The 26,011-nt window shown below is 41.4% G+C and overlaps 3 protein-coding genes across 4 annotated transcripts; all 3 read left to right on the top strand.

Annotated features, from left to right (window-relative positions):
- Positions 1–4,825: 4,825 nt before the first annotated feature.
- Positions 4,826–6,364, top strand: jun (Jun proto-oncogene, AP-1 transcription factor subunit). Its single transcript, XM_028588058.1, has one exon. It carries the CDS (start codon positions 5,223–5,225, stop codon positions 6,207–6,209), a length of 987 nt encoding a protein of 328 aa, XP_028443859.1. The 5' UTR covers positions 4,826–5,222; the 3' UTR covers positions 6,210–6,364.
- A 3,711-nt stretch (positions 6,365–10,075) lies between these two features.
- On the top strand, positions 10,076–13,690 carry caiap (CARD- and ANK-containing Inflammasome Adaptor Protein). Its single transcript, XM_028588057.1, has 4 exons — positions 10,076–11,305; positions 11,458–11,641; positions 12,628–12,850; positions 12,941–13,690. The coding sequence occupies exons 1-4, from the start codon at positions 10,126–10,128 to the stop codon at positions 13,688–13,690; spliced, it is 2,337 nt and encodes a 778-aa protein (XP_028443858.1). The 5' UTR covers positions 10,076–10,125.
- A 2,376-nt stretch (positions 13,691–16,066) lies between these two features.
- On the top strand, positions 16,067–25,738 carry LOC114562219 (tumor necrosis factor ligand superfamily member 6). Of its 2 annotated transcripts, XM_028588562.1 has the most exons (6): positions 17,456–17,609; positions 20,264–20,333; positions 23,744–23,989; positions 24,583–24,625; positions 24,744–24,803; positions 24,895–25,738. In XM_028588562.1, the coding sequence occupies exons 1-6, from the start codon at positions 17,551–17,553 to the stop codon at positions 25,305–25,307; spliced, it is 891 nt and encodes a 296-aa protein (XP_028444363.1). In that variant the 5' UTR covers positions 17,456–17,550; the 3' UTR covers positions 25,308–25,738. The 2 variants fall into 2 exon arrangements, with proteins under 2 accessions (XP_028444362.1, XP_028444363.1); XM_028588561.1 differs by lacking the exons at positions 20,264–20,333; positions 23,744–23,989; positions 24,583–24,625; positions 24,744–24,803; positions 24,895–25,738 and adding exons at positions 16,067–16,231; positions 17,112–17,152; positions 17,233–17,307; positions 18,994–19,604 and having other exon boundaries at positions 17,420–17,609.
- Positions 25,739–26,011: the final 273 nt, after the last annotated feature.

Here is a 26,011-nt window from a genome sequence, read left to right on the forward strand (position 1 = left end):
TGGTTTAACTTTCAATGATAGCAACACAAACACAGAAAGCTCTGAGATTTCACTGAAAAGAACTGCTGAAACAATACAACTGCACCAAAGTCTGTTTCCATCAGAGGGGAAATCCTGCTGTCTGGACAGCCACTGATAGGAGTAAGATGAGAGGGAGAGGGAGAGAGAAGGAGAAAGATAACAGAAAGGCAAAGTGTTTGTGTGTGTGCGTGTGTGTGTGTGTGTGTGTGTGTGTACAGGACATTTGGGCTCTAGAGGGAAAAAACAGTGCCGAGGTAACGTCACGACGGAGGGAGTGAAAGAGGTGAGAGTCAGGAGAGAGGGAGGGGGAGAAAAAAAAGGTTTGAGAAGCAGCGATTGATGGATGAAAGGCTGAAGACTAAACAACACAGAAGGCCCAATTGTACCACCTCGGGTCAGGATGCAGCTGAGCAGGAACACAGTGCTTGAAAAACATGTAAGTTTGTCTTTGTTCGTTTGCAATCTTGACAATAAAACACAGATGGAGGGGAAAGGAATGTGAAAATGAGCTGAATCACCACTACTTGTATAGTATAAAAACGTCTTGGATATCTTATAAGATAAGTTAAGATATCTAAACAGTTGGATGGATTGCCATAAAACAAATAAAAAAATGTTACAGAAGGTCATGGTGCCCAGAGGATGAATCCTAATGAGCATGTCAAAGTTTTCACTTATCCTGTTAAATATCTCTATTTACTTGGTGGATTGGCGCAAAGGTTTATACAGACTATCATGGTACCCAGATGATGTACCCCAATGACTTTGGTTGACATCTGTCAAATGTCTGAATTGGGTGGATTGCCATGAAATTTGGTACACACATTCATGTCTCCCTCAGGATGAATTTTCATAACATTGATGATCTTCAGACTTTTAATCTAGTGCCATCATTAGGCCAAACAATGTAAACTAGATACATTGTACTGTATACCGTATGTGCTTATTTGGGAGTCATTAAGATTGCAAGGCTCCTATATTTCTCTCCAGATTGTTATTATTGATTTTGTATTTTTCACAGATGGAAAGTACTAAAGTAAGTACGTAAGTAAGTTACGCTGCTACCTATCCATCTATCAGAGTTTGGTTTTTCCACAGTACTGAAACCTCACTTTCCAAAGTCCTGAGAGCCTGCAGTTAGCTCCACCAACCAGAGATAATTCAATTAGAAGAGCATGTCTCATAAAAAGAGTCCCTGTTCCACTGGTGGCAGCGAATCAGCTAAAATAAGTGAGTATGGTTTGCTGCCTGACTTAGAATATGTAGGCTATGTCATTTATATGAGACCGATTATCACACAAATCGAAACAAGAAATTGTTATTTGAATTATTATCAGTTGGATGTGGCTACTTTTTGCCAACATTTCTCAACACTGTTAACAATCGGCTTCTCCCCTCCGAAGCCCCCTGCCTCTATGCTTCTACATGCGAGGACAAATAAGAGTTGCATGTGACCACAAGTGACCAAATGTCCTGAACCAAGGCAGCAGCAGGATATACCAACCTCATGTTGAAAGTCACTTAAACAGTAGGGTTCCTCCATGCTGATTCTCCCATACATTCCTACACAGAAAATTACTTTGGCAAACTACCATGCTGTGGTTATCCCTTTAAACTTTACGCATGGCGACCAGGGAAGAAAAGCAGGCCCAATTCATCCAGCGCTCCAGCCATATTGAAACATTTAAGGGTTCTGTATGAAACACTATTTGAAAGTATATATAAAACAGAATTTACCAATGGTCTGACTTTTGCTATGGGATTTGACTTTGAAAAGAGCTTTCATTTAAACGAGATAATAACTTTAAATGACATCATAGTTTTAACCCTAACTTAATTTGTCTATTTGGGACAATGGGTGAAGTCATACATAAGGATCCCTGCCGGGGGAGGGTGGGGGTGGGGTACACTAGACCACCTACTTATGATTCTTTCATGTGCTTTAATTCAGAAGCAGTCATGAATAGATGAATGAGCCAAAGTGGATAAATATTTCAGAATGTGCCAGTGGAACATTGAGTGTAAACATGCAACGTAACAACTTGTCCTTATTCTGCTTCGGCTTATTTCGTCCCCAGAAAGATAGATATAAAAATATGACAAAGTGAATGAAACTATCAGAAAGTGAAAATAAAAAAAAAGACTGTATAGGTTTGTTACCTGTTAACCTGAATCTAAAGATACCCGGAAAAATGAAAGAAAGTGATGAAAAAATATAAATGCATCGGAGCCACCTGAACCTTTCCTTATGTGTGCATAACTGTAAAGATAATCTTCTTTTAAGCATTTCAATCAAGGAATAAACTGCAACAAGATCAGTTAAATCAACCAGTTAGGTCAGATTATATCCGACTTCATTGATTGCCATGGTTTGACATATACAACAGTACGTAAAGACAACATTAGCAGCAGTGGTGGTGTTTTATGATCCGGTTCATCCTCCTTAGGTGCCTCTCTGAGCCAGCCAGCACCAGGGGACTGATTTACTTGTCACACAAGGGGGACATATTTAGCCGTGGTGTGCTGGAGATAGTAGGCGGTAAAGCTGGCAGGGCAGAAAATGACCCAGACAGTGGGAGTGTGGAGGACTAGAGGGTAACACGTAAGACACACCGGTTAACCTCCTGCCATTAAACCGGCTGTGATTTCTGACCAGGGGCCAGGGGACAATGGACTGCACTACACTAATTACACACCCTGACATGGATAATAGGAAATGTACTTGCTCTTTATGAGGACGAACAGACGTCAGTAAATCTATCTTTAACAATCTGTAGTTGCAGCAGAAATAAAAGGTCTTAAATGTAGCTTTTCAGACGTGTGGTCCATGCAGTGGTAAAAGCAAAAAAGGTCCCATTAAATCTGTCTCCTAATGACTGCAGGCAGGAAAGACTGGTAGGTACCAAAGTACATGACTCAATAAGATGGACTTGGCTCTACACGTCAGGTAAATAACAGAGCTTTAATGCATTTCTTAAATAAGTAAATACGTCTGTGTTTATATTAACCTGCCCAGGTGTCAAATTTAAACTCCCACTAATCAAAGCTAGTGTTTTGTGTATGTGGGCTATATAGAACAATTTATAGAGGGACCACCAACCAGAGACCACCATGATGTCCCAGACCGAATGACAGTCAGAACAAGAAGACTTTCCACTACGAGCACACACACACACACACACACACGGAAAAATGTATAATTTGTTTTCACATATTTACATTCACTTTTCCAAGTTTTTTGAGCTCACAACTTTCTCCAGTTCCCTCAGAAATTAGAGCTCCAATTCAGCTGCTGTTTAGATATTTGGCAAATAATAGAATAGAATAGGCTACTGTAGAATATAATATAATAGAGAATAGAATAGAGTAGCATAAAATAATGTGGAGGTAATGTAAATGTATTAATGTCAGATATAATAGCCTATGGCTTGAAGCTTACATGTCATCCATTAGTCATAACTGTGTGTGGTTTATTGTTATATGCAAGTATGTGGTTTTCATACAGATTAACTATGCTTACTTTGATGGGGCGATTTTTATTATTATCTCAGAGATCTAAACATGTATTCATGCAGCTGTGTTATTACTGCTAGGCTATATCTTGTTACATGTCATCCATTAGTCATAACTGTGTGATTGTATCTTTTAATATGCATTCATGCTTCTGATATTACTCTTATCACTGTATATCTCAGCTTTTGTTGTACTTTGCACTCCTTAAATGGCAAATATATTTTGACATTTGTCTCCCTTTATTTTTTTATGATTACATATGCTTGGTAATGTTAACACATTATTAGTCGTTTCTGGTAATTTTCAGCTACACATAATCAGCACTTAATGTTTTGATATTACATATTTGAGTGTAAAATTTACCTGACACAATTTCTGGGTTAAAATTGCTCACACATCTATTGTGTAAAATTTCACACGTGTAGTACCTGAATCTAACTCACCACATGTGCTAAAAAATTAAAATTAAATATATTTAACACATCTCTTTTTGCAGTGTGGTTGAAAGTGCATGAACTTTATTTGCAGAATAGAACAGACGAGCCATGTTCCTTTACCGTATCACAAAATGGTATTTTGAAGTCAGATAAACTTGGATAACAGAATAGAAGAAAATTTTTTTTTACTGTATGACAATAGCTGTTTTGAAGCCATATAAACAATGATGAATTTGAATGGAAGAATAGTGTTATTTTCCTTTACTGTTAGAGTCATGAGAGCATATATCTTTTTCAAATGTAGTAAGAGAGAAGAGAACGTGTCATTTTGACACATCAGTAGACTAAAATAGATGTTATGATCCAAATTTTTTTTTTTTTTAATTCATAGGCTATTAGAGACCATTCAAATGTAGGCTACTTTTAAGGGATTCTAATGTTAAATTAAAGGCGTATATGTGTCCAAAAACTTTATGTAAACAGAACAAGTGTACAAAAAATAAAAGTCAGATGACAAGAAAACAGATGTAGGCTAGAGTAGAGCAGTTTCACAACAAAATAATTGGAGAGAGGAGAGTGGTACAGCAGCAACACTGGTTGTCCCGCCACTGACAGTAAAGCGGGTAACCAGAGATTCAAAAACAATACGTCATCCCACAATGCACCGCGCCTACGCTCTCCTTACAGCATTACATCATCCCACAATCCACCGCGAGATTAAGAATCTTCTGGGTGGTCGTCATGGCAACGCGCCTTATCGGAGGGCTTTGGACACGCCCATCGACACGCCCATCGGCCAATGGGAGAGCCCTGTCATGACATCATGGCTATTTTTGGAGAGGCAGCGGCAGCAGATAAGGTTTGCCTCCAGCAAGCACGGAGTAGTAATACACACATCCAGGCAGAGGAAGGAGCCGCAGACGCTCTCGGTGCCGGACAAGAAAAGTTAGAGACACTCGGCTCATTCTGCTCACAGACTGGAAGTCTGGATACTTCAGCAAAAGCTGTGTGAGCTATAATAGCACTCGGCACTGAACAGTCGACCGTCACTGGCTGAAAGAAGTAAGTCCTGATTCCTGTCAAGAACGTGCGCGCTCAAAATTTGGAAGTTTACACGCAAAGAGGACGTTTGGAAACCAGTGTTTTTCAGTCAAGTGATAAACCAGGAAGAAGAGAAGGTGGGGGGAACGAAAAGTAGTTTTGTAGAAGACTTTCTTTTTTTTTTTTTTTAGCTACTTTGGTTTCTCTTCCATGTATACCAAGATGGAAACTACTTTCTATGACGACTCACTCAACGCTTTCTCCCAGCAAGACAACGCCGGCTACGGATACAGCAACCCCAAAGCGCTGAAACACAACATGACACTGAACCTGAGCGACCCGACGGGCACTCTGAAGCCTCACCTCCGCGCCAAAGCCGGCGACGTCCTCACCTCTCCCGACGTGGGCTTGCTGAAGCTGGCTTCCCCGGAGCTGGAGCGGCTCATCATCCAGTCCAGCAACGGGCTCATCACCACCACGCCGACCCCGACTCAGTTCATGTGTCCCAAGAATGTCACGGACGAGCAGGAGGGCTTCGCCGAGGGCTTCGTCCGAGCCCTGGCTGAGCTTCACCACCAGCACATGCCGGGCACGGCTAACGCGAGCGTCACCTCGGCTCCTCAGACCAGTGTCAACACTGCCCTGCCTCCTGTTTCATCTGTTGCCGGTGCCACCGTTTACAACAACAACAACGCAGCCATGCGCTCCGACTCGCCGGTTTACGAGGACTTGAACACTTTTAACCCGGCCATCAGCACCGTCTCGGCACCGAATTACACCACCTCAGCCCCGACTATGTCCTTCCCTGCTGCCCCGCCGCAGCTTCCCATCTACGGGCAGGCGTCCTCCGGCCAGCTCCACCGGCTCACGGCGCTCAAAGAGGAGCCCCAAACCGTGCCCGAGATGCCGGGGGAGACGCCTCCCCTCTCCCCAATCGACATGGAGAACCAGGAGCGCATCAAGGCCGAGAGAAAGAGGATGAGGAACCGCATCGCTGCCTCCAAGTGCCGGAAGAGGAAGCTGGAGCGCATCTCGAGGCTGGAGGATAAAGTGAAGAACCTCAAGTCCCAGAACTCGGAGCTCGCGTCCACTGCCAACATGTTGCGCGAGCAGGTGGCCCAGCTGAAACAGAAGGTGATGAACCACGTCAACAGCGGGTGCCAGCTCATGTTAACGCAGCAGCTCCAGACCTTCTGAGGCGTGTCAGCGGCGGCGGAGGGACGAAAAGACTGTAGTTGAATGAAACCACGCGTCCTGTGATAGTGAGTGGCCGTATCTCCTGAAGTCGTGACGGGATTTGGAATGATGTGGCCCGACACTGGCGGGACCCTGGGGGGCCGCGCTAAAGTTCCTGAGTGCCACGCGCTACCTGGTGGCGCGTTCCAGAGAGGGGCTCGGGGAAAGTGACAGTAGCCATGAACCAGAGAGGGCATGCAAGCAGGATACCTTTCTGTTTCGTGCTGTTTCTTGTTTTTTGTTATACAGAACTGGACAGGACTGACATTTTCTTGATTTACACCCAGCTCTGCACGGACCTTATCATGACCATCAAAGGAGACATTCAGTATTAGAGGATTTAAGAACCTGCAATAGAGACTTTTCTTGCTGTAGCCATAACGGCCTCAAACATGGGCGTGTTGGCCAACTCTAAATGGCTGAAAAGTTGTAACAAAAGCTGCCTGACTTCTGAGTTACAGTACAATGTACTTTTTTCTTTCTTAATTGTAAGAAATTCAGTTAGAAAAAGCTTCAAGATTTACTTGTTTTTTTCTAAAGTTGTTTAATGGGGTTTCACTCATTGTTTTATGTATATAAGATCAACTCGACTTATGTTTACCATTTGTAATAAGAATACTGTATCATTTTTTTTATGTTTTGTTTTCTGAGCACTTCAGAAATATGATCAATATTTAAGAAAATAAACCAGATCAAATGAAGCCACATTGCCTCTGTGTTTTTGTAAGTGTTTGACAGGGAAGAAAAAATAAGTGGGTGTGCCATGTCAGGAGCTCAAACAATAAAACATGTTGCAACATGTTGCAAGAGCTGCTAGTTCCCAGTACCTCAAGGCTAATTCCATTAGTGCTAGTATTGATCCAGGCTAAGTGATTGTTTCAGCTGACAGACCAGGCTCACTTACTAGGCTACTGATGGAGGCCAATCCTGTAGACCGCGGGCTGAGATCGCCACTTTATGTCTCAACACAGTATACATATTATACAAAACCTCCCATTATTCTCAGTGTTAACACTATATGGCACGAAAAGGAGGACATGTTGTAACTACAGCACTGTTACAGAGTTACAACAGGTTGAAATTAGCAATAGAACTGTACTGAAGACATCTAAGGTGTCACTGATTCAACACATAACAGGAAAATCATAGGCTATTGCAGTTATTCATATTTCCTGTCCTGTTGTAAGCCCCAGCATGTCGAAAACAAACTCAGATAAAGTCTCAGATCTTCTATTGCAAATGAAAAGGTAACTCATTAAAAAGGTAAAAGTACCTCTGTGGTTTTGTGGGAGAGTATATTCTTGGTACATTGTAACCTATGTTGTCAGATACCGTAGCTGCTCTCAATGAGTATGCTGTAAGTTCCTCCCTGAAAAAGTAGCTCAAAGGAACAAACAATAGCCTAATAAAAATGTAAACAAAGGAATAGCAAAAATCTGAATGATAGGGGTCGTTCACAGACCTTTAAATGAGGTACTCACACAAGACAAAGATGTTCAAAGTTTGTTACTATCATCAGTGGTGTTGGTTAATCCATCCCAATATGTTCTTTTGACTGGCTTTTTGTCAAAACCCTTCAGCTGTGTAAATATAAATATACATTTATGAAGTAACAATAGATTGTGGCCATATACAAGCAGGGTTCAAAATTAGCACCATCCACCATGCCAAATGATGGTAATATGCAATTGGCTGGTAGATTTGCTTCACTCACAACACCAGCCAAAAAAGAAATTCTATTGATTGGAACATCCATTTGGCTTAATTTCCACAGTAAACCCAGCAAACATAATTAGAGCAGGTGAATGTGTCAGGATAGGTCAGATATGGCACTCAGGTTAAACTGTTATATTGTATTATTATCTTATGAACACTCATAAGGCACCAGTGTGTCCTGCTGATCATGAAACACAAGAGGGCGACACAGACTGATTTACCTGAGAGATGAAATGAAATGTTGCCATCTCAAAGTCCTCATGCCTCCACAGCAGCTTGCACTATTGGCTCATCAGTTGTTGCTTTAATTAAATTAACTTCATTTTATTTAATTTTTTATTTCAGGTGTCAAAGAAACAGGACAGGTTATTAAATATGAACGCTGGAAGGATATCTTGATACACAATAAAGACTAAATGTGATCTAGATAGGCCTATTATGTCTAATTCTATTTTACAATGTTGCCTTTCTTTTCATTTTCCCTTCTTTTCTTTCTTTCTCTTTACGTATTTTTTTTTCTTCTTACAGATCCATAAGGAAGATTGTCATGGTTTGACGCATCAGTGCAGCTCATTCAACTGTTGGTCAATGGTTTTATCAAAATAAATTCCTAAACAAATTAAATTCCATTAGGCTAATTCAATATCCATTATTATAGGCTATACAATTTAGTTATAATAACCCAATTACAAAACTTGATGTCTGGCGGTATTCTAATCAGTTTGTTAGGTCCAAATAAACTATTATAGTTATATATTATATATTATTATAATGAGGACTCTAATGTATCCATTAATCTGCTTTAACCTTTTCGGATTTCTCAAACTTGGGCAGCATGGCATCATTCCCGGAAAGGGAGTCCTTTCCTACCATATAAGGAGAGGGAGCCCTCGGAAGATCTACGTCACGACGTAGGAGGCGTGTAGTACGGGAAGTGACTGGACTCTGTAATCGCTGCATAATACGGTGAGCCTTAAGAATTTATTCAACAGGGACAGTCAATGAAAATATTACAACGGCAAAAAAAAAATAACTACCCTATTGAATGTCGAAATTAACAACAAAGTAACAAAGAAAAAGATCAGCTGTAGATCTGGAGTTTATAACTGCTAACATGACGTTGTCAAGACTACATTCAAGCCTACTGTACAATTAGATGAATACTTCCCTTTTATGCAACTTTACTATATTTTAGGGGAAATATTGTCACCTACCTTTTACTCCACTAGGCTACATTTATTTAACAGTTATATAACAGTTATATTTAGTGACTTTGCAGATTAAGATTTTACAGACAAAATATGTAACCATAAAGTATCTATCTAGCCTATATCTACCTCAACTAGCACAATATTAAAATGATGCATACGTGTTAATTCATCAGTAATAATAATGAAATACTACAATTCAATCCTAGCCTATTTAGCCTATACATAATTGTAATTACTTCAGAGAATGACCTGAATACTTCCTCCACCACTGACTGCATGCGGCACATCTGACACAAATAAATAACTTCATAGAAAACGCTTGGCATGCAAAATGGCATGCACGCCATCAGGACAAATTATGTTTCAATTAGCCTATAAGACACACTCACTGAATTTTCACATATATTTCAATATGATTCAGACACTAAGCAGAATGGGGTTATCCAGGGAGGGCCCCATTTCTCCACCCACAACCCACATATGTTTAGTAATGCACTCTCATTCATTTCCTCTCTCACGTGCACGCAAACACACACATACACACACACGCACACACAAACACATCTTAAAACAGCTAAGTTTCAAAACCTGTTTATAAGAAACTGTATTCAAGTTTTTTTTTTTAAATAAGAATTTTACACAGATCACGCTCAGAAACAGTGTAATATTATTTAAGTTACACATTTCAAAGTAATAACCTATGGCTATCATAACTGCCATACTGCAGAAATGCTAGTGAAAACTAACAATGTCATTTGGTCACATAATCTTCTAAAAAGCAGGTTGAGCTGGACAGATCTGAATGGCAGTATTTTGTTGCTAGGAGCTGTTTCACTTAGCAATAAGCAATAACACATACACACACACACACACACACACACACAGCCAGAGTTATGACAGTGACTTGCTGCATGTGAAAAGACAATCTTCAGTTTCCCAGCGTATTTAAAATGTTCAATATACTCAAGGGTTTTGATGCTCAAGCGACATCAACCTACATCAACCCCTATGCTGTGGATGTGATCCAGGCAAAGAGAAGGGACCTAGTTTATGGGATCACACACACCGAGGATCTACTGGATCTTCTCGTCACAGAGGGGGTGATGACGGCAGCAAAGAGATCCATTGTCTTGACCATCAGGACTCGCAAAGATCAAAACTCCAGGGTCCTGGAGATCCTGGAGGCCAAAGGGGAAAGAGCGTGTCGGAAATTCTTTCATCCGTGTCTTATGCTGGCAGAACCCGACCTTTATCTGCGAATCAAAACCTATTTGGGTGGTGTGAATGAACGTATACGAGACACAAGGAGACAGCTGATTGGATATTTGCTGGAGAGGGAGCAGGAGGGGATGGAGGAAATTACACGTGGAATTGTCACTCAGAAGACTCGTACTTTATTTGCCACCAAAGCAACTAAGAAATCTAGCCCTGAAAAGGAAGACAGAAGCACTGTGCCACTTTTAAAGCCAGAGGAGCACAAACCAGTGCAAAGTAAACCGGAAGATCTCATCCACATTATGGCTACAGACGGGGAGCTAGCACTGCTGGAGGAGCTGTTAGAAGACACTGATATTAACGCTGTCAATTCCTCCAGTCAGACTCTTTTACACGTAGCTGCTGAGCACGGTCACCTGTCCATCATTGAGCTCTTGATCCGTAAAGGAGCCAGACTGAACCTGCAGGATAATAAGGGTCATACAGCTCTTCACAGAGCAGCCATCAGGGGTCGCGCCGAGATAGTCGGGGCCCTCATACAGGCCGGGGCCCCCATCTACACTCTGGATCTACAAAGCAAAACCCCTGTTCACCTGGCAGCGGACAATAAGCACCTGGATTCTGTGAAAGTCCTGGTGAAGGAGGAGGCCAAGCAGTGTGAGAGCCACGCGCAGGACATGTTCCTTCACATGGCAGCCATGGAGGACAACTGGAGGCTGGCAGAGCTGCTGCTGCAGAGCGGGGCCGCCGTCGGTGCCAGAAACAACAGTAAAAAAACAGCTCTTTTTCACGCAGTTTCCAGGAACAATGAGAAAATGGTGACTGTCCTTTTAAATGCAGGGGCTGAAGTTGACTATGATGTCATAAATGAAGCCCTTAAGCTCAATGAAGAATCAATTCTCCGTCTGCTGCTCGGTGAGTCTTTTCACCAGTGATGTTCAGGCCTATGTTATTTAGTAACCTACATCCCCGTGCGTTAGACTTCTTTTTGGAGACGTTAATTGTACATGAATAAAGAAGGAAGCTGCAACCGTACAAGCTCACACTATATCTTGTTTAAACTCTAGGTAATCCCAGAGGAGCTCGGAGTGAAGAAGCCCTCGGCTCTGCTCTCTTCTCAGCTGTTCAACAGAACCATGATGGACTGGTTGCCACTCTCATAGACAGCGGAGCAAACGTGAACATGTTAGACAAACAGGGGTACACTCCTCTCCTGCTGTCAGCTGAGCTGGGGCACACTGAGGTCTTCAGGTAACTCTCCAGCAAGGACTGAATGTTGCTAAAATAAACTGACATGGCTGTTCTACACATTCACATTGAGGGAAACCTATGGTTAGGAGGGATTATTATCAGTGACTTCATAGGCCTCCTTCGTAGCTGCACACGTTGCTGACTGCCACAGGTTGTTTTTTTTAACCCCCACTAGGGGGCACTGGTGTACGATATTGTTCAATTTCACACATTGTGGCTTTATATTTTGCTGTTGTAGGGGCTTTTTCAGATTTTCACAGACAGCAATTAACCAACCATAACATGTCTACAACAGAACATAGAATGTAATCATATCTAAAACATCCAATACACACAGTAGGCTACACATACAATATAATGTACTCATTCTTCTTCCTACCAAATCATATTCTATATGGTCATTACTGCAGCTCTTTCTTGTTATTGCAATACTTGTTACTGCTAATGAGTCCATATTTACTTTGAGCCAGTCCTTTCTCTGTATTCTACCGGTTTATTAGCTATTTGTTAGTCTTGCATTGCCAGACCTTCCTCCCCAGCGCTGCGGAGGAGGGTCTGGCTAGTCAACACTGCATTCGGGGATGGGAGAAAAACGTGCTCTGGTTTATTGGCATTTCTTTAAACCAATCACAATCGTCTTGCGCTGGGCCGAGCCACGGTGAATCCGCAAAATAGCCTCGGGAAGGAACTTGTTTTGGTGTAATGCGTACGTGTCGTGCATCAGAAAACTCAGATTGGACAGATAGTCTAGCTAGCTGTCTGGATTTACCCTGCAGAGATCTGAGGAGCAGTTAACCATAGTCCTCAGAAATCCGGAGTTTAAAATTCCAACACAAAGAAAGCGTAAGGTAACGGACATCCTGCTGAAAAGAGGGACATCCAGCGGAATTTCCGTCGGCGCCGGAACAATCCTGGAAGTGGAACGTCGTGGCTATAGTCTAACTATTTGTATATCTTAAACAGTGACCTTATTTTTTTCATTTCAGAGTGCTGGTAGCAAAACAGGCCAAACTGGATGCTACATTATCCGACCTGTCCTCAGCATTGCACCTGGCCGTCTACAGTGGCAGCGTGCCCATAGTGCAGACGTTGCTGAATAAGGGATTAGACCCCGACATAACTGGACCTAAAGGACAAACCCCTTTACACCTGGCAGCTCAGTGCAATAGGCCAGAACTAGTTGATGTGTTGCTACAAGCTGGAGCACAGGTAATTGTCAAACCAGTTGCTCATTGGTGTCCATTTTGTAGATGTGTGTTTATGTTTGTGGAGACTGAGAGTTGTGTGTCATTTCCTTAGGTAAATGCGTTAGCCCAGGATGGGCTGACCCCTCTGCATATAGCCAGTCAACAGGGCCATGCAGACTCAGTGACCCAGCTTCTTCAAGGCAAGGCAGACCCAGAAATCAAAGACAAGCTGGGTAGGACAGCCTTGCACTGGGCAGCCTCCTCCCAGGGGGAAAGCTGTGTGGTAGACCTGCTGCTGTCGGCCAAAGCCAACCCAAACACCACCGATAAGGAGAAAAGAACTGCCCTTCACCTGGCTGCTGCGGAGGGGAAAGTAGATGCTGTGACCTCACTGTTGTCCCACAAGGCAAAGGGACTGGCTAAAGACATGGACGGCTCCACACCTCTCCATTACGCAGCAGCTGCTGGGCACGCCGGCGTGGTTTCAGCTCTTCTACAGTTACTCAACAACAGAGGGACAGAGGAGAGGAATACATGGAGGAAAACGCCGCTTCATGCTGCGGCTGAGAGGGGCCACGATAGTGTGACGGCGCTGCTCCTGGAGGCTGGGGCAAAGATCAACAGCACAGATCACAGTAAAGACACCCCTCTACACTGTGCTGCACGAGGTGGACACCAGGAGGTAGTGAAGAGGCTCGTAAACTGGGGCCAAGCTGGGCACATGGGGCAGCACAAGAAGGTGAATCTGCAGGCGGCCAACAATGTGGGGAAGACACCACTGCAGGTGGCAAAGAGTGGAGACACACCAGAACATGAGAGCATTGCGACTTTACTTGGGAGAAAGATGTTTCTTATCAAATAAAGGGAGATGAGTTCAGAGAGCAAACAACAGGAACTGAAAATGTAGTCAGCTCAATGATATTATCTTTTTATCTATTCATCTTTTATCTCAAACCTTGTGTCATATCCTGTGAAAGGTATTGAGGACATGCATTTTGAATAAAGTAGCGATAGAAACAAAAAATAATACAGAAATAAAATCATGCAACACTGTATTTCTTGTGTGGATGTTAGAATAGACTGCAAAAGTTGCTTTTATTTTCGGTAATGAAGCAAATATGTAGTAATGAAACCCCTTTCTCTTTTCCAAATAAAATCCCAGTTTAGACCTCAGTGGAAGGAGAGTTTTCTTTTTGAGTCAGTATGTGTAGACTAGACACGTGATGGCCACTTTCATAAAAAAAATGCAGATATTTAATACATAAAAGCTACAGTTTGTTAACACTTAATATGACAGATAATATACAGATAATCTGTTATAAAATCACATTCTTCTGCCTCCACCTGTTACCTAATGGGACACGGAAACAGTTAGAGCCGAGGAGTTTCTAAGGCAGTGTCAATCTGCTTGTGAACTCCGATCTCTATATCTCCAAATGTATATGCGGCGCTGATCAAATATGAATTAAGATTCTATTACTGCATTGCCTTTTTCTCACAGCTACACTAAAATATGTTTCTGAAAACATTTGATGTGAGAAATAGGCAATGCAGTAACAGAATCTTGATCCGTATTTGATCAGCGTGGCCTAGTTTGACAGTTTGATTGCCGTTCAGGAGTATTGATTAATACTCGCTAAACACTGTCACTAAAGACGCCTTGGTTGTGAAAATATTCTGTTAAAGACATAGGCTATTATTCTTTATTTCATAAAGGCTACCCTTTATCTGCAAAAGATCTGCAGATGTGCAAGTTGTCTTGGATGACTGATGACTGATGAAGCTAACTGCTAATGATTCACATCTACCTCAGGATGTGTTTCTTGGTAAAAAAAAAAAAAAAAAAAAAAAAAAAAAGACCAACATGGCAAGCGGCTGACAGCAAAACCAAAACCACTGGAGACCCATTTCTTTCTTTTTTTATGGTTTTGTGTTTCTTCACATTTGCCAGTTTCGGTATTTATGTTGCATCCCCCCCACAGCACTTTTCCATTGTGTTGCTGTTGTGACTCTTGCATCAGAAAACACTTTGTCACAATATCGGATTGACACATTTTCACTTCAACATGGCCTAAAGTATAATGATATTATGTTTAACATATTTTGAGCAAATGCAAAAAATAGAGCGGAAACAAATAGCATATAAGCACATAAGTAGCCTATCTCAGATAAAATCCAAAAACTGTAGGCAACTTTAATGTAAAAAATATATATAATAAACAATATAAAAATGTAATTTTAAAAACTTTGTGTCTGTTACAATTTACTTTCTTAAGTTTAGCTGAAACTAATATGAGGCATCAGCAGTTGCAGTTAGTCTAATCCAGTGCAGATGTTAGGAATCTGGATTAGAAAATAGAGCTGCAACTTCTAAATTAATGTTGTTACAGTGGACGTATCGTTTTTGATCCAGATGGTTAGAAGTATGCACTGATCTAACTTTTTTCTCTTCTTATGCCGACACTCAGGGTGTCTGCTGAAACCGAGGCGAGTACTGATCCAATAACAGTGCTCTCTTTTGCCCAAATGTAAAACCTGTTATAGCCTACCTCACTGTTTGAGACTCACTGAATAGTTTATTGGTGTTTTAAGCCCCCAACGTCTCCTTCCAGGCAGCGCTGGCACTAGAATTAGGCAATGATTATGGTTAGGGTTAGGGTTAAGGTTAGGGTCAGGTGCCTTAAAATCAACCTAGCTGGAAGGAGACGTTGGGGGCTTAAAACACCATCGAGCCACTGAATAGGTGTTATATAAGTTAAGTAACATGAGGCCAGGGATTGCTGTGGCACTAAAAACTGGGCCTGTTCCACCATAACTGAATGAGTAGCTGAATGTATGCAGTGTATCAGCTCATTGCAACCATAGTTAGAAGAGTAGGCTAATTAAGGACTCTGTTAACAATATTCTGGGGGATTTTAAAGTATGGGGTTTATTTTTCAGAAAAACAAATCTGTGACTCCATTGTAATAATAACAGGCATTGGTTCAGTCAGCACCTTTAAACTGTATCTTTAATTTCCTTTTCATTTGAACAATTGCCTCATGTAATTTATACATAGGCTACAAACCAGTGGAACAGGAACAATTTCCAATTTATAAGCTCGTATTTTACCTATGAGTTGCACACATAGACTGCATATTATAATAAATATTATAATATTATTCATGAATATATTATTATTAAGTCTTTGGTTGTACAGATAAGCGCACGTGTGATGACGTTGGGAGTTGCTCTTGCGGTATGTTAGTGTCACATGACTGCTACTATGGGTCACGTGACATTGTTTTGTATTAGCCCCTGCTGCAGACTCTGGAGTAGGAGCTAGTAAAGTTTGAAATGGCAAGAAACGAGGAGAAACAACAAGGGAAACTGAACAGACTGTGGCTTCAGAAAGAGAGAGAGGGTAAGCACAAGCAGCTAGTAGCAATAATATCCACTGTAATTCATATTTGGCCGATAAAAACACCTTGCTGCACAGACAGCTAGCTAATGTTAGCTTTAAGTGTTAGCTAACTGACAATGATGCTACCTCACAGATAACTCCATCTGGTTGAAATGAAAGAAGGAAATGAACTGAGGTGCTGCATGTAGGGAGTAATCCTTAGAACTAGTCATCTCTTATTTACAGTGCTACATTGCCTGCTAACAGCTAACGTTAGCATTCATCATGTTGCTCAGAGTATACTGAGCTCCTTAACCCTCCTGTTGTCCTCGGGTCAAATTTGACCCATTTAAAAAAAAAAAAAAAAGAAATAGAAAATATTTACATTTCAGAAATTTGGGGGTTGGGGTTTCTTTCAACCAAATTGTCAAAGAAAATAACGTGGATGGTTCCATACAACCATCTTCACAAGTAAAATAAATGATCAGTAAACTACTTTTATTGATATTATTTGGGTGTTTTGGGGTTTTTATCGTTTATCGTATTTGAAGAAAGAAAAAAAATTACAAAAGAACGTTGGAAAAAAAAGTGACAAAAAGGTTCAAAAATGCGAGAAAAAAAATCGGCAAAAACATCCCAAAAATTGCTGGCAAAAATCGACAAAACATCCAGATAAATCGCTGAAAATAATCGACAAAAACGTCGGAAATGGTGACAAAAGAACTGGAAAAAAATCAACAAAAACATCAGATAAAGTGACAAGTGTTGAAAAAAAAACAACAAAATGTTGAAAAAAAAGTTTTCATTTAAAATTTTGACCCAGAAAAAGCAAAAAGTGATGCCTTAACACAAGGGTTAAGGCACCTAAACTAATGTTTTCTTTCAATATATCATTTTACAGAGGGACGCCTCAAAGATGTCCACGAGCGGAGACCCAAGCTGGTAATAAAGAATTGTTAACACTTTGCCTTAACTCACTTTTATTTGGACAAGTTTGTTTGAGCCAAGTCTTTTATTTGCAGTCCACTCTTAATTCAACTTCCTCTGTGAAAAAGTGGATCCCCGGCATCAAGAATGAAATAGAATATTATTTGCAAGTAAGTGAATTGTCAGTAATGTGTCAAATTGATTCTACAGAACATGGTTTCTAATGACTCTGAATTCCCTGTGTAAAGTTGAATAATATCAGTTTTGTCTTTTCCCTTTCAGCAATCCCAGCTATCTCATTACCCGGAGAGGAAGATTGCCGAGTTCCAGCTGCACATTGAGGCTTTAGAAAAAGAGTACAAGAGCTTCATTGCCAAACTACGAGTTCTGGACCCCACCTGCAAACATAAGCCATGGACTCCTCGAGCATACTGCAAACGAAGAGCAGAGGCACAAGACTCTCCAAGTATCGGTCAGTGTGTCAAAGCTTATGACTAATCTCTCGCATGCAATACAAGCATGTTTTCTTATTAGCTAACCACTTCTAGAGATATATTCATCATCTTGTTTTGACTCTTGTAAAGAATATTTCATTCCAGAATGGTGGCGGGAAAAACAGGTGAAGCTTGTGCGTCAGGGCAGCACATTGCAAGTTGGCCGGGGCAGATCCATGTTTAGCATGGTTGAATATCCCAACAGAGTGGTAGAAAAAAATGTGTAAAGTAGAAATTGTTTTAAAACAAAACATGGATACAGTATATACACTACCAGTCAAAAGTTTGGGGTCACTTAGAAATTTCCATTCCTCTCCATTACAGACAGAATACCAGCTGAGATCAGTTGTATTGTTTTTTTAATCAGGCCAGCGTTTTCAGATTACATTATGTGCTTACAGAATTGCAAAAGGCTTCTCGACTGTTGTAGAAAGAAGTGGCTGATCTTTAATGCAATATATATATGCAGGGATTTAAAAAAAAATTTATTTAACAAGCAATTTTTGTTGTATTTCAGCAGTATACTGATAGCAGCAGAAAGGCAGAACTAAGTACACAATAATACCTGTTTATTTATCCCAAGTAATACCGTTATGATGGTATTCAACAACGTTACCGCATATTTTCCTCCCATTGCGCAGCCCTTCTGATAATGTGATTCCCTCTTTCACCAACCAGGCCTCCTGTTAGAGCTGGGCAATTATCAATATTATATCAATATTGTGATATGAGACTAGATATCGTCTTAGATTTTGGATATTGTAATATGACATAAGTGTTGTCTTTTCCTGGTTTTAAAGGCTGCATTACAGTTAAGTGATGTCATTTTCTGAACTTACCAGACTGTTGTAACTGTTCTATTATTTGCCTTTACCCACTTAGTCATTATATCCACATTATGGATGATTACTTATCAAAAATCTCATTGTGTAAATATTTTGTGAAAGCACCAATAGTCAACACGACAATATCGTTGCGGTATCGATATCGAGGTATTGGATTTTCTCCATATCGCCCAGCCCTAGCTCCTGTCTTCTTTGTCATATTAAAAACGGTATATTTTGTAAATTATACACATTACATAACTCAGCAATACTGTATCAAGTCTTCTACATTCTATTCCGTATCCCCTCGGCGATGCATTTTACCTCCAGATACTTTAGATCACTGCTGCTGATTATTTTAAAAAACAGAAGAAGAAAAAAGCCCTCTCTGACAGACATAAATCGGTTTAATCTTAATATGCCATTACTTGTCTAATACACTTTTGTTTCTGACTGAATTTCATTTTGGGTGAACTATTCCTTCAAGACACCAGTAGCTCACCTTCATGCCTCGATCTATCTTCACTTTCATTTACAGTGAAGAACCCTCGGCCCTGTGAGTCATATGACGGTAGCAGTCAGTTGAGTGGAGGTGAAAGTGACTTGTCCCGCAATTGGACAGGATGTCACAAAACCTCAGCCCCTGAGAGACGTTCAGCGACCAGGTTTCAAACCCCTGTCCCCACCAAGCCAAACTCTGAAACCTCAGAGGCCGTCCGCGCAGACCAGGACCAGCCCCTCTCCTTCGACCATACAAGGCTGGCGGTGGCCACTGCTGCATTCAGAGGACCGTCAGTTCAGCGGGGCTCCTCCCAAACACAGAGCCTAGCCAGAGTGCTCCAGTCTGGCCTGCCAAACCTCGTTAACGCTTCATCAAGGCAAACGTTTTCAACCCAGAGCGGAGACACGCAGAACGATGGCGGTGCAACAGTGGGATCTGTCATTGGACAGAAAAGTGTCGTCGGTGACTGTAAGTCAGACTGTGAGGCAGCAGAAAGGATGCCTGGGAAATCATCCATGACTGGGACAACCGAGGAGAGGACGGGTCATGTGCTGGGACTAGACTGTTACTCTTCTTCTGATGAGGAGTGTGACGCGTAACGTTTTTACGTGCTCATGAAATTTTACAATGAAGTATTTTATGGAACATCTTGAGTGCTCTGTGTTCATTCAAAGGCTTCCTTTGGTGGGTCACATTGACGATAATCTAAGATGTTGTGATAGACATTAGCTAAATTGAACTGAACTGAATTGAAAATGACTAGGACTGCATCACGGCGATACCTCGACATTTAATTGGTATACAGAAAATCTGAATATTAAAGCCCCGCTCACAACACCTGCTGCGTAAGGGAAAAGGTATGTTTGCATGTCGAGAGTAATGTCATTCATTTCAGCATGAGAAATTCTGTCATTGTCAGGCAGTACTGCATTTAGGTACGTAATAAGTCATCATGACCACAGGCATCTCCTTTATGCAACAGAAAGCAGGGAGGCTGTGAGAAACAGACGGTAATAGACAGAGATACTTGCTGATTCAGTGATTCATTTTAGTGTCATTGCCCGGTTATATTAACTGGAGAAGCAGTTCGGAGCACGACCTGGTTAGACCCCACAACCCTACCCACCCACTACAACCCACTCTGCAGATGCTGCTGCTGCTGCGAGGACTGCATGACACTTCTGGGAAACAGACACATCAGCTCAGAGAGTGCAAACACCCTGTGCAGTTTATGGTTTAGTTTGACGTAGTTGCCCTTTTATTTAGAGCTCTGTATGCACACTGCAACTTCCATCTGTCTCTGCAGGGGCCTGGAGAAAGGAAATGAAAGTTTTGCAAAAGTGGACAGGGCAGAGGCCTCCAAGCTTCCTGCGCAGGTACCAAAATACATACAAATCAAAGACTAAGTTAGACAATACAGTATATCGGACTGGCTTAGCTTTACAATTGATGTAAATCATAACAAAGCAGTTTAACAAAGTTTTATTGTAGGCCCCGTGCTCTGCACTGCAAGGCTGCTAATTTCTTGCAATGAATTCCATCTATGAGGTCAAAAAGATGCCCTTTATCAAAAATCACCAAAGCCTCCTCATGGAAACGGTTGCAACCGCAATGAAGGAGCACAGTGATTGTTCTGAATTCTAAGTAACTCACCCAAAAAGTGTCAAAGACCACAATGGTATTAACTCTTCACTGAGCGGAGAGAAATAAGGGCGGTGTATGTAACTTTCCTGTAAGTTCATCTCTGAGGTAATGGTTGGGGTTAATTCTCACCCCCATTAAAGTATCACTGTCTCTCGCTACCAGCTTTTCACATGCAGGAAAGCCAATGCAGAGACATATGGCCTTTTCATGTGGCAGCAGTGTCTTCCCACCAAGAATACACTGTGTGCTACTGAAACTGCTGTATCACTGTTTACTTACACACTGTGTGTCATAAAGACTGATAAAGTAATACAACTTTAATAGTAATTAACAATGCATTTTAAACGCGTTGAATACCAAAGATAAATATTCAGGACATGGTTTAGATGTGAAAAAGGGGAAAAAAAGGAATCCCCACCTATGTTATAAGTACTAGTACAGTGCCAGTTGAAAATGTGCCTGTTTGGAACGGGCCGATTGCTTGGCCTGTGGTATTGCTGGTTGTAGAATTCTCCAAAAGCAATTTGTACCCCCAAAATGACTTACAGAAGGACCCCGAACTACTTACAGTTTTTTTTTCGATTGCTAAACGATGTGCAAAACTCTAACTACAGTCTGCACAGCAGCAGTTCAATCTCTAGATTGTTTTTCATCGCTTGAAAGTTTCCAAAACTATACACACGTATCCCATGCCTTTAACCACAACGTGCACAACGCTGTAGATTTACAGCACGTTGTTCAAATGCTAACACACTGCTGTCAAAACTGTTAACCACACATTCAAAACAGAATAGATTTCAGTCTGGTGCATTTCAAACACTGCTGATTGGAATTTTAGCTGAAAGCCTAAGCAGGTGTCTTGTTTTAGACTAGTTAGTGAACATATACGGTATTTATATAGAGAAAGCTCAGAAAGCCTTTTTTTGTATACAAACACCAAATAAGAAAAAAACTGTAATATGAAACTCCACTGTATAGCCTACTGCTGACTTACAGTGTAGGCTACTTCTTGCGTTCGTGCGTACACACAGAGAGAGAGAGAGAAAGAGAGAGAGAGAGAGAGAGAGGGGGGGCGAAAACATTTTTTCGTCAACCATATCGTATTGTCGTTGGCAGACACCGTCACCACATTTAAGAGTAAACTTAAAACTCTCCTCTTTGATAAAGCTTATAGTTGATAGTTAGGGAGTGAGGAGTTGCAGCGTTCGCCTAGACTGGCGGGGGAGGGTGTATAGCCGCAGACAGGGCACCCCTTCTCTTCTCTGCTTCTCTTCACAGTCGTCAGATTCATCTACCAACCCTGTTATAGTTTTAGACTGCCGGGGTACCTCCTTTGACACACTCAGCTCCTCTCTCTTTCCATCTGTGTGCATCCATGTCAGAAATGCTTGTTACTAACTTAGCTCTGGGGAGCTTTTTCCCCGGAGTCCTCTATGTTTTTTCGCCCAGCAGTTTTCCTTGGATTAGGGTGGCACCTATATCACGGTTGCAGCTAGGGCTGTCACGATAACTCCTTTTTGTTGTGCGATATATTGTCCCAAAATGAATTGCGATAAACGATATTGTCATTTTAAGACCATTTTATGCCACATAATGACAATATTATAGCAAAGTAATGCAAGCACACTCTTTCCAAGATCAAAGAACTTTTAATTCTTATTATTCTTCTTATGTTATTCTTAGAATATTTAGACATTGGAATCGGAATGTCAAAAAATATTTTCAAAATAAATAAAACATAAATAAATAATAAATACACCTTTTTTTAACAGAAGGTGCTGTAGTGGCAGAGTAAAAAGTAGAGTAAAAGCTGCCTGAGCCCCGCCTCTGCCTCCGACACAGAAAGCAGATGAGATGACTGAGGCGGAATTGACAAAAATGTTGGTAACATTCATTTGTATGTCAAAATGAATATACTCTTCATTTTCAATTATAAAAAATTAGCAATTGCAATATATTGCGTCACCAAAAGCTACCAAGCTCATTTCCATTTTTTTGTGCAATAAGTCCATATATTGACTATCGCGACAGGCCTGGTTGCAGCTGTCATAGTTCCATATCTTTATTGTGACTATTAATGCCACTGTTCATCACACCCCCAACTGGCACCGTCAGACACCACCTACCAAAAGCCTGGGTCTGTCCCAGGTTTCTTCCTAAAAGGGAGTTTTTCCTCACCACTGTCGCACTGAATGCTTGCTCTTGGGGGAATTACTGGAATTGTTGGGTCTCTGTAAATTATAGTGTGGTCTAGACCTACTCTATCCGTAAAGTGTCCTGAGATAACTCTTGTTATGATTTGATACTATAAATAAAATTGAATTGATATAGTGTCTGGTTTTTGTTTGATATTTAGTGTTGGCAAATGGCTTTTTATTGAGTTTCCTGTTAGCCAAATAATAGACACGGAAAAGCCAGCGTTATGTAGCCCCAAGTTAATTGGGTACCCAGGAAACCAAGTGTGGAGTAGATTGGATGAATGGTTCATGAGATATTTCAGAGACACACACACACACACACACACACAGACACAGAGGCATCCCACTTTATTAGATAGATGTTACCCTAGGCCAAAAGACCTGTTGCGTTGCATATAAAATGCTGGGCAGGTAACTGGCCCTGGTTGCTCAATCTTTCCTTTCGTGGAATTTGTGAGAAACGTATCTTTCTGATGATGACTTGTGGTTGGTTAGTGAGGTGGGGGTCAGAAACCTCTAGCTTCCTTTCGCTTCAGACTGAGCTACACTTTTCTACATGCTAAGTGTAAAGACAAGGTTGAACTAGTAAGAAAATAAATAACCCAAACTGTGTGATAAAAGCTCAATGAAGTCAGTAATTATGCAACAAGTACTAAACACATAGTAAGCAGCCATACAGACCAGAGGGGAGGGATAAAGGGATGGTTTGATAGTGTCTTGGCTTGTGTAAGTTAATGAGAAGTCATGTGCACTTGTCTTCATACGTGTAGGAGGGATTTGTGGGTGGTGAATGCCTTGACAGCTGAACCATGATTTTTTTTTAAAGACCGAAGAGCTCAGACAAAAGTACACACCTCTTTTGTGCAGAGGCAATAGATGCACACAGTTTGTCTCCCCACAGGACCTGCACCATGAGCCATGACCAGAGCTATCCGTTCCCACAGGTGTTCCTTGTAGATGGAGGTGGAGGTACGCAGCACTCTGTCCATCCACCCAATCTGGTACCCTGCTGGTCCTTCCCGCCTGCCCAGGAGAGGGCGCGGAGCCGTGAGAAGAGTCGGGGCTGCATGGGAGTCAGCCCCGGGCTGGCCCTGGTCGTACTGTTTCTTTTCCTGCTCGTGTTTGCAGCCCTGGGGTTCGAAGCCTACCAGATTAACCACATGCAGCAAGAACTGAAAGAGTTGAGAACGGTAAGGGGCTGCAAGATGTGATGGATGTGGAAGTGAACATGGAGAGAGAGAAAGAAAGAGCGAGCTTTTACTGTATTAATATTGGTAATGATGACTGCAGCAGTGTGTGGAAATAAATAGCTTTGAGGTTGTAGAATGTGACCGCAAAGTAAGTAATTGGGCAATTGTCAAGAAATAATGTCAATATTATTAGTATTTGATTGTGTCGAATATTGCTTCTTATGCTGTTTTAATGGGGGAAAAGCTGCAAATATAAAAAGGTGTGACTTCCCTCACCTTTTCATAGAGAGGGGGTGATGGAGAGGCGTAAGGTGGGAGAGTGGAACACATCTGGAAAGTTAACACTGCAAAGTTTAATAATATATTCACTTTGGTGCCATCATTTGAAGAGTTAATGCATCTCAGCTCTGCTTTTGACATTTAAAAAGTGCAAACCATGGATGTAATTGTTCCATCTGTGGTCACCGGTCCACTCAGACAGGATTTCCTCTCTCTCTGACTTCAGCTCCGAGAGGGCTTCTAGAAGAAAGCACTCTGTCTCTGTGTGATGTGGTATTGACATTTCTCTGTTTCTCTTTTGCCTCGCTAATAAGGTTCAACCCGTGACTGAGTTTAATACACCCCAGAAGCAAATTGGTAAATATAAACAACTCTCACCACATGTGAATGATTCCCAAACAAAGTGAAAATGTTCCCAATAAAGGTAAAAAAAAAAAAGGGATCAAAAAAGACTCTAATCTGACGGTTGTTTCAGGTCATAAACCCGAGTTCAATGGAAAAGACAAAGACAACAGACCTGCAGCACACGTGATAGGTAACATAATGATCAAAATCTAACCAATACTTTGATTCTCTATCCTAAATAGGACTGAAAGAGGTCTAACATCCATTCTCTTCTGTTGCAGGGCGGATTGAAAAAGAACACTTCCCTAAGACTTTGCGATGGGAGTCGAAGACAGGCCGGGCGTTCATATCCGGGGCCGTGGCTTACAGGTCTGAAGATGGTGCCCTGCAAGTCAATGAGACTGGACTCTACCACATTTACTCACGAGTGGAGTTGATCTTTAAGGACTGTTCGTCCTCGTTCATTCACTCGGTGTTTGTGAGGAGAGCGGGGCGCCCCTCCCCAATGACCCTGATGGAGGCCCACAGGGAGGGTTTCTGCTCTCAGCAGCAGGGCCACCCCTGGACCACAGACAGTTACCTCGGCTCCGCCCTGCAGCTGCAGAAATCCGACAGAGTTTTTGTGAATGTATCACACCCTACTTATCTTAGTCATGCTTATTATGCCAATTTCTTTGGTCTCTACAAGATCTGAAGGCTTTAGTGTAATGATTTTACTCCACTGAAAGAATGGAAACCTGAATGTCTCTGAATCTTACTCATCACTTTGGTTCCTATGTTGAATGTGATCACTATACAGTCCCTCCAGAAAAACGCGATCATGCGAATTCAATGCATAATCAGCCAAAGTCTGCATATTTATGCGGGGGCTGCATTTCTTTCAAATACGCCGTACTTTTGCCACATAAATTGCCGATTTCCACGCAAAATATGCAGGACTTGCATGATTTCATAATCACCACATTTTCGTTGCAAAAAAGTCACATATATCTTAGCAGAAAGTTGAAAAATGTTTACTTCACACAAGAGCAGCCTTTTCCACTATTGCCATGGGAAAGTTATGAAGTGATGTAATTACGCGACATGAACATCATCGAAAAACAGGGTGTTGGGGGAATCACTTTTTTTTCCCCTCTTTCATTAAACCGCAGTTTTTTTTTTTTTTTTTTCTGGAAGGACTGGCTATAGCCTATAATAACTGCACTGAATAGCATAATATGAAATGATTTGCAATGTTAAAACCCAGAGAATATTGCACATTGTCTTTATTGCCAGCTTTAAAGTTGGCAGTGAGATTAATTGAAGCAATTTCCACACATGTACAAATGTTGTGCCTTTTTATAAATGTTGAATCTGTTAACACTAACATGCTGATTTAGTGGTAGCATTTTTTTTTAA

The sequence above is a fragment of the Perca flavescens genome, chromosome 9 (genome assembly GCF_004354835.1).
Source record: "Perca flavescens isolate YP-PL-M2 chromosome 9, PFLA_1.0, whole genome shotgun sequence".
NCBI classification, from domain to species: Eukaryota; Metazoa; Chordata; class Actinopteri; order Perciformes; family Percidae; genus Perca; species Perca flavescens.

What these genes read in the sequence shown, in the direction of transcription:
- jun (XM_028588058.1), top strand. Translation starts at nt 5,223, where the DNA reads ATGTATACCAAGATGGAAACTACTTTCTATGACGACTCACTCAACGCT.
- caiap (XM_028588057.1), top strand. Translation starts at nt 10,126, where the DNA reads ATGTTCAATATACTCAAGGGTTTTGATGCTCAAGCGACATCAACCTAC. An exon ending in AATTCTCCGTCTGCTGCTCG is followed by an intron (nt 11,306 to 11,457) that starts GTGAGTCTTTTC and finishes TTTAAACTCTAG; the next exon opens with GTAATCCCAGAGGAGCTCGG. An exon ending in GGGCACACTGAGGTCTTCAG is followed by an intron (nt 11,642 to 12,627) that starts GTAACTCTCCAG and finishes TTTTCATTTCAG; the next exon opens with AGTGCTGGTAGCAAAACAGG.
- LOC114562219 (XM_028588561.1), top strand. Translation starts at nt 16,165, where the DNA reads ATGGCAAGAAACGAGGAGAAACAACAAGGGAAACTGAACAGACTGTGG. An exon ending in GCTTCAGAAAGAGAGAGAGG is followed by an intron (nt 16,232 to 17,111) that starts GTAAGCACAAGC and finishes ATCATTTTACAG; the next exon opens with AGGGACGCCTCAAAGATGTC. An exon ending in AAATAGAATATTATTTGCAA is followed by an intron (nt 17,308 to 17,419) that starts GTAAGTGAATTG and finishes TTTCCCTTTCAG; the next exon opens with CAATCCCAGCTATCTCATTA.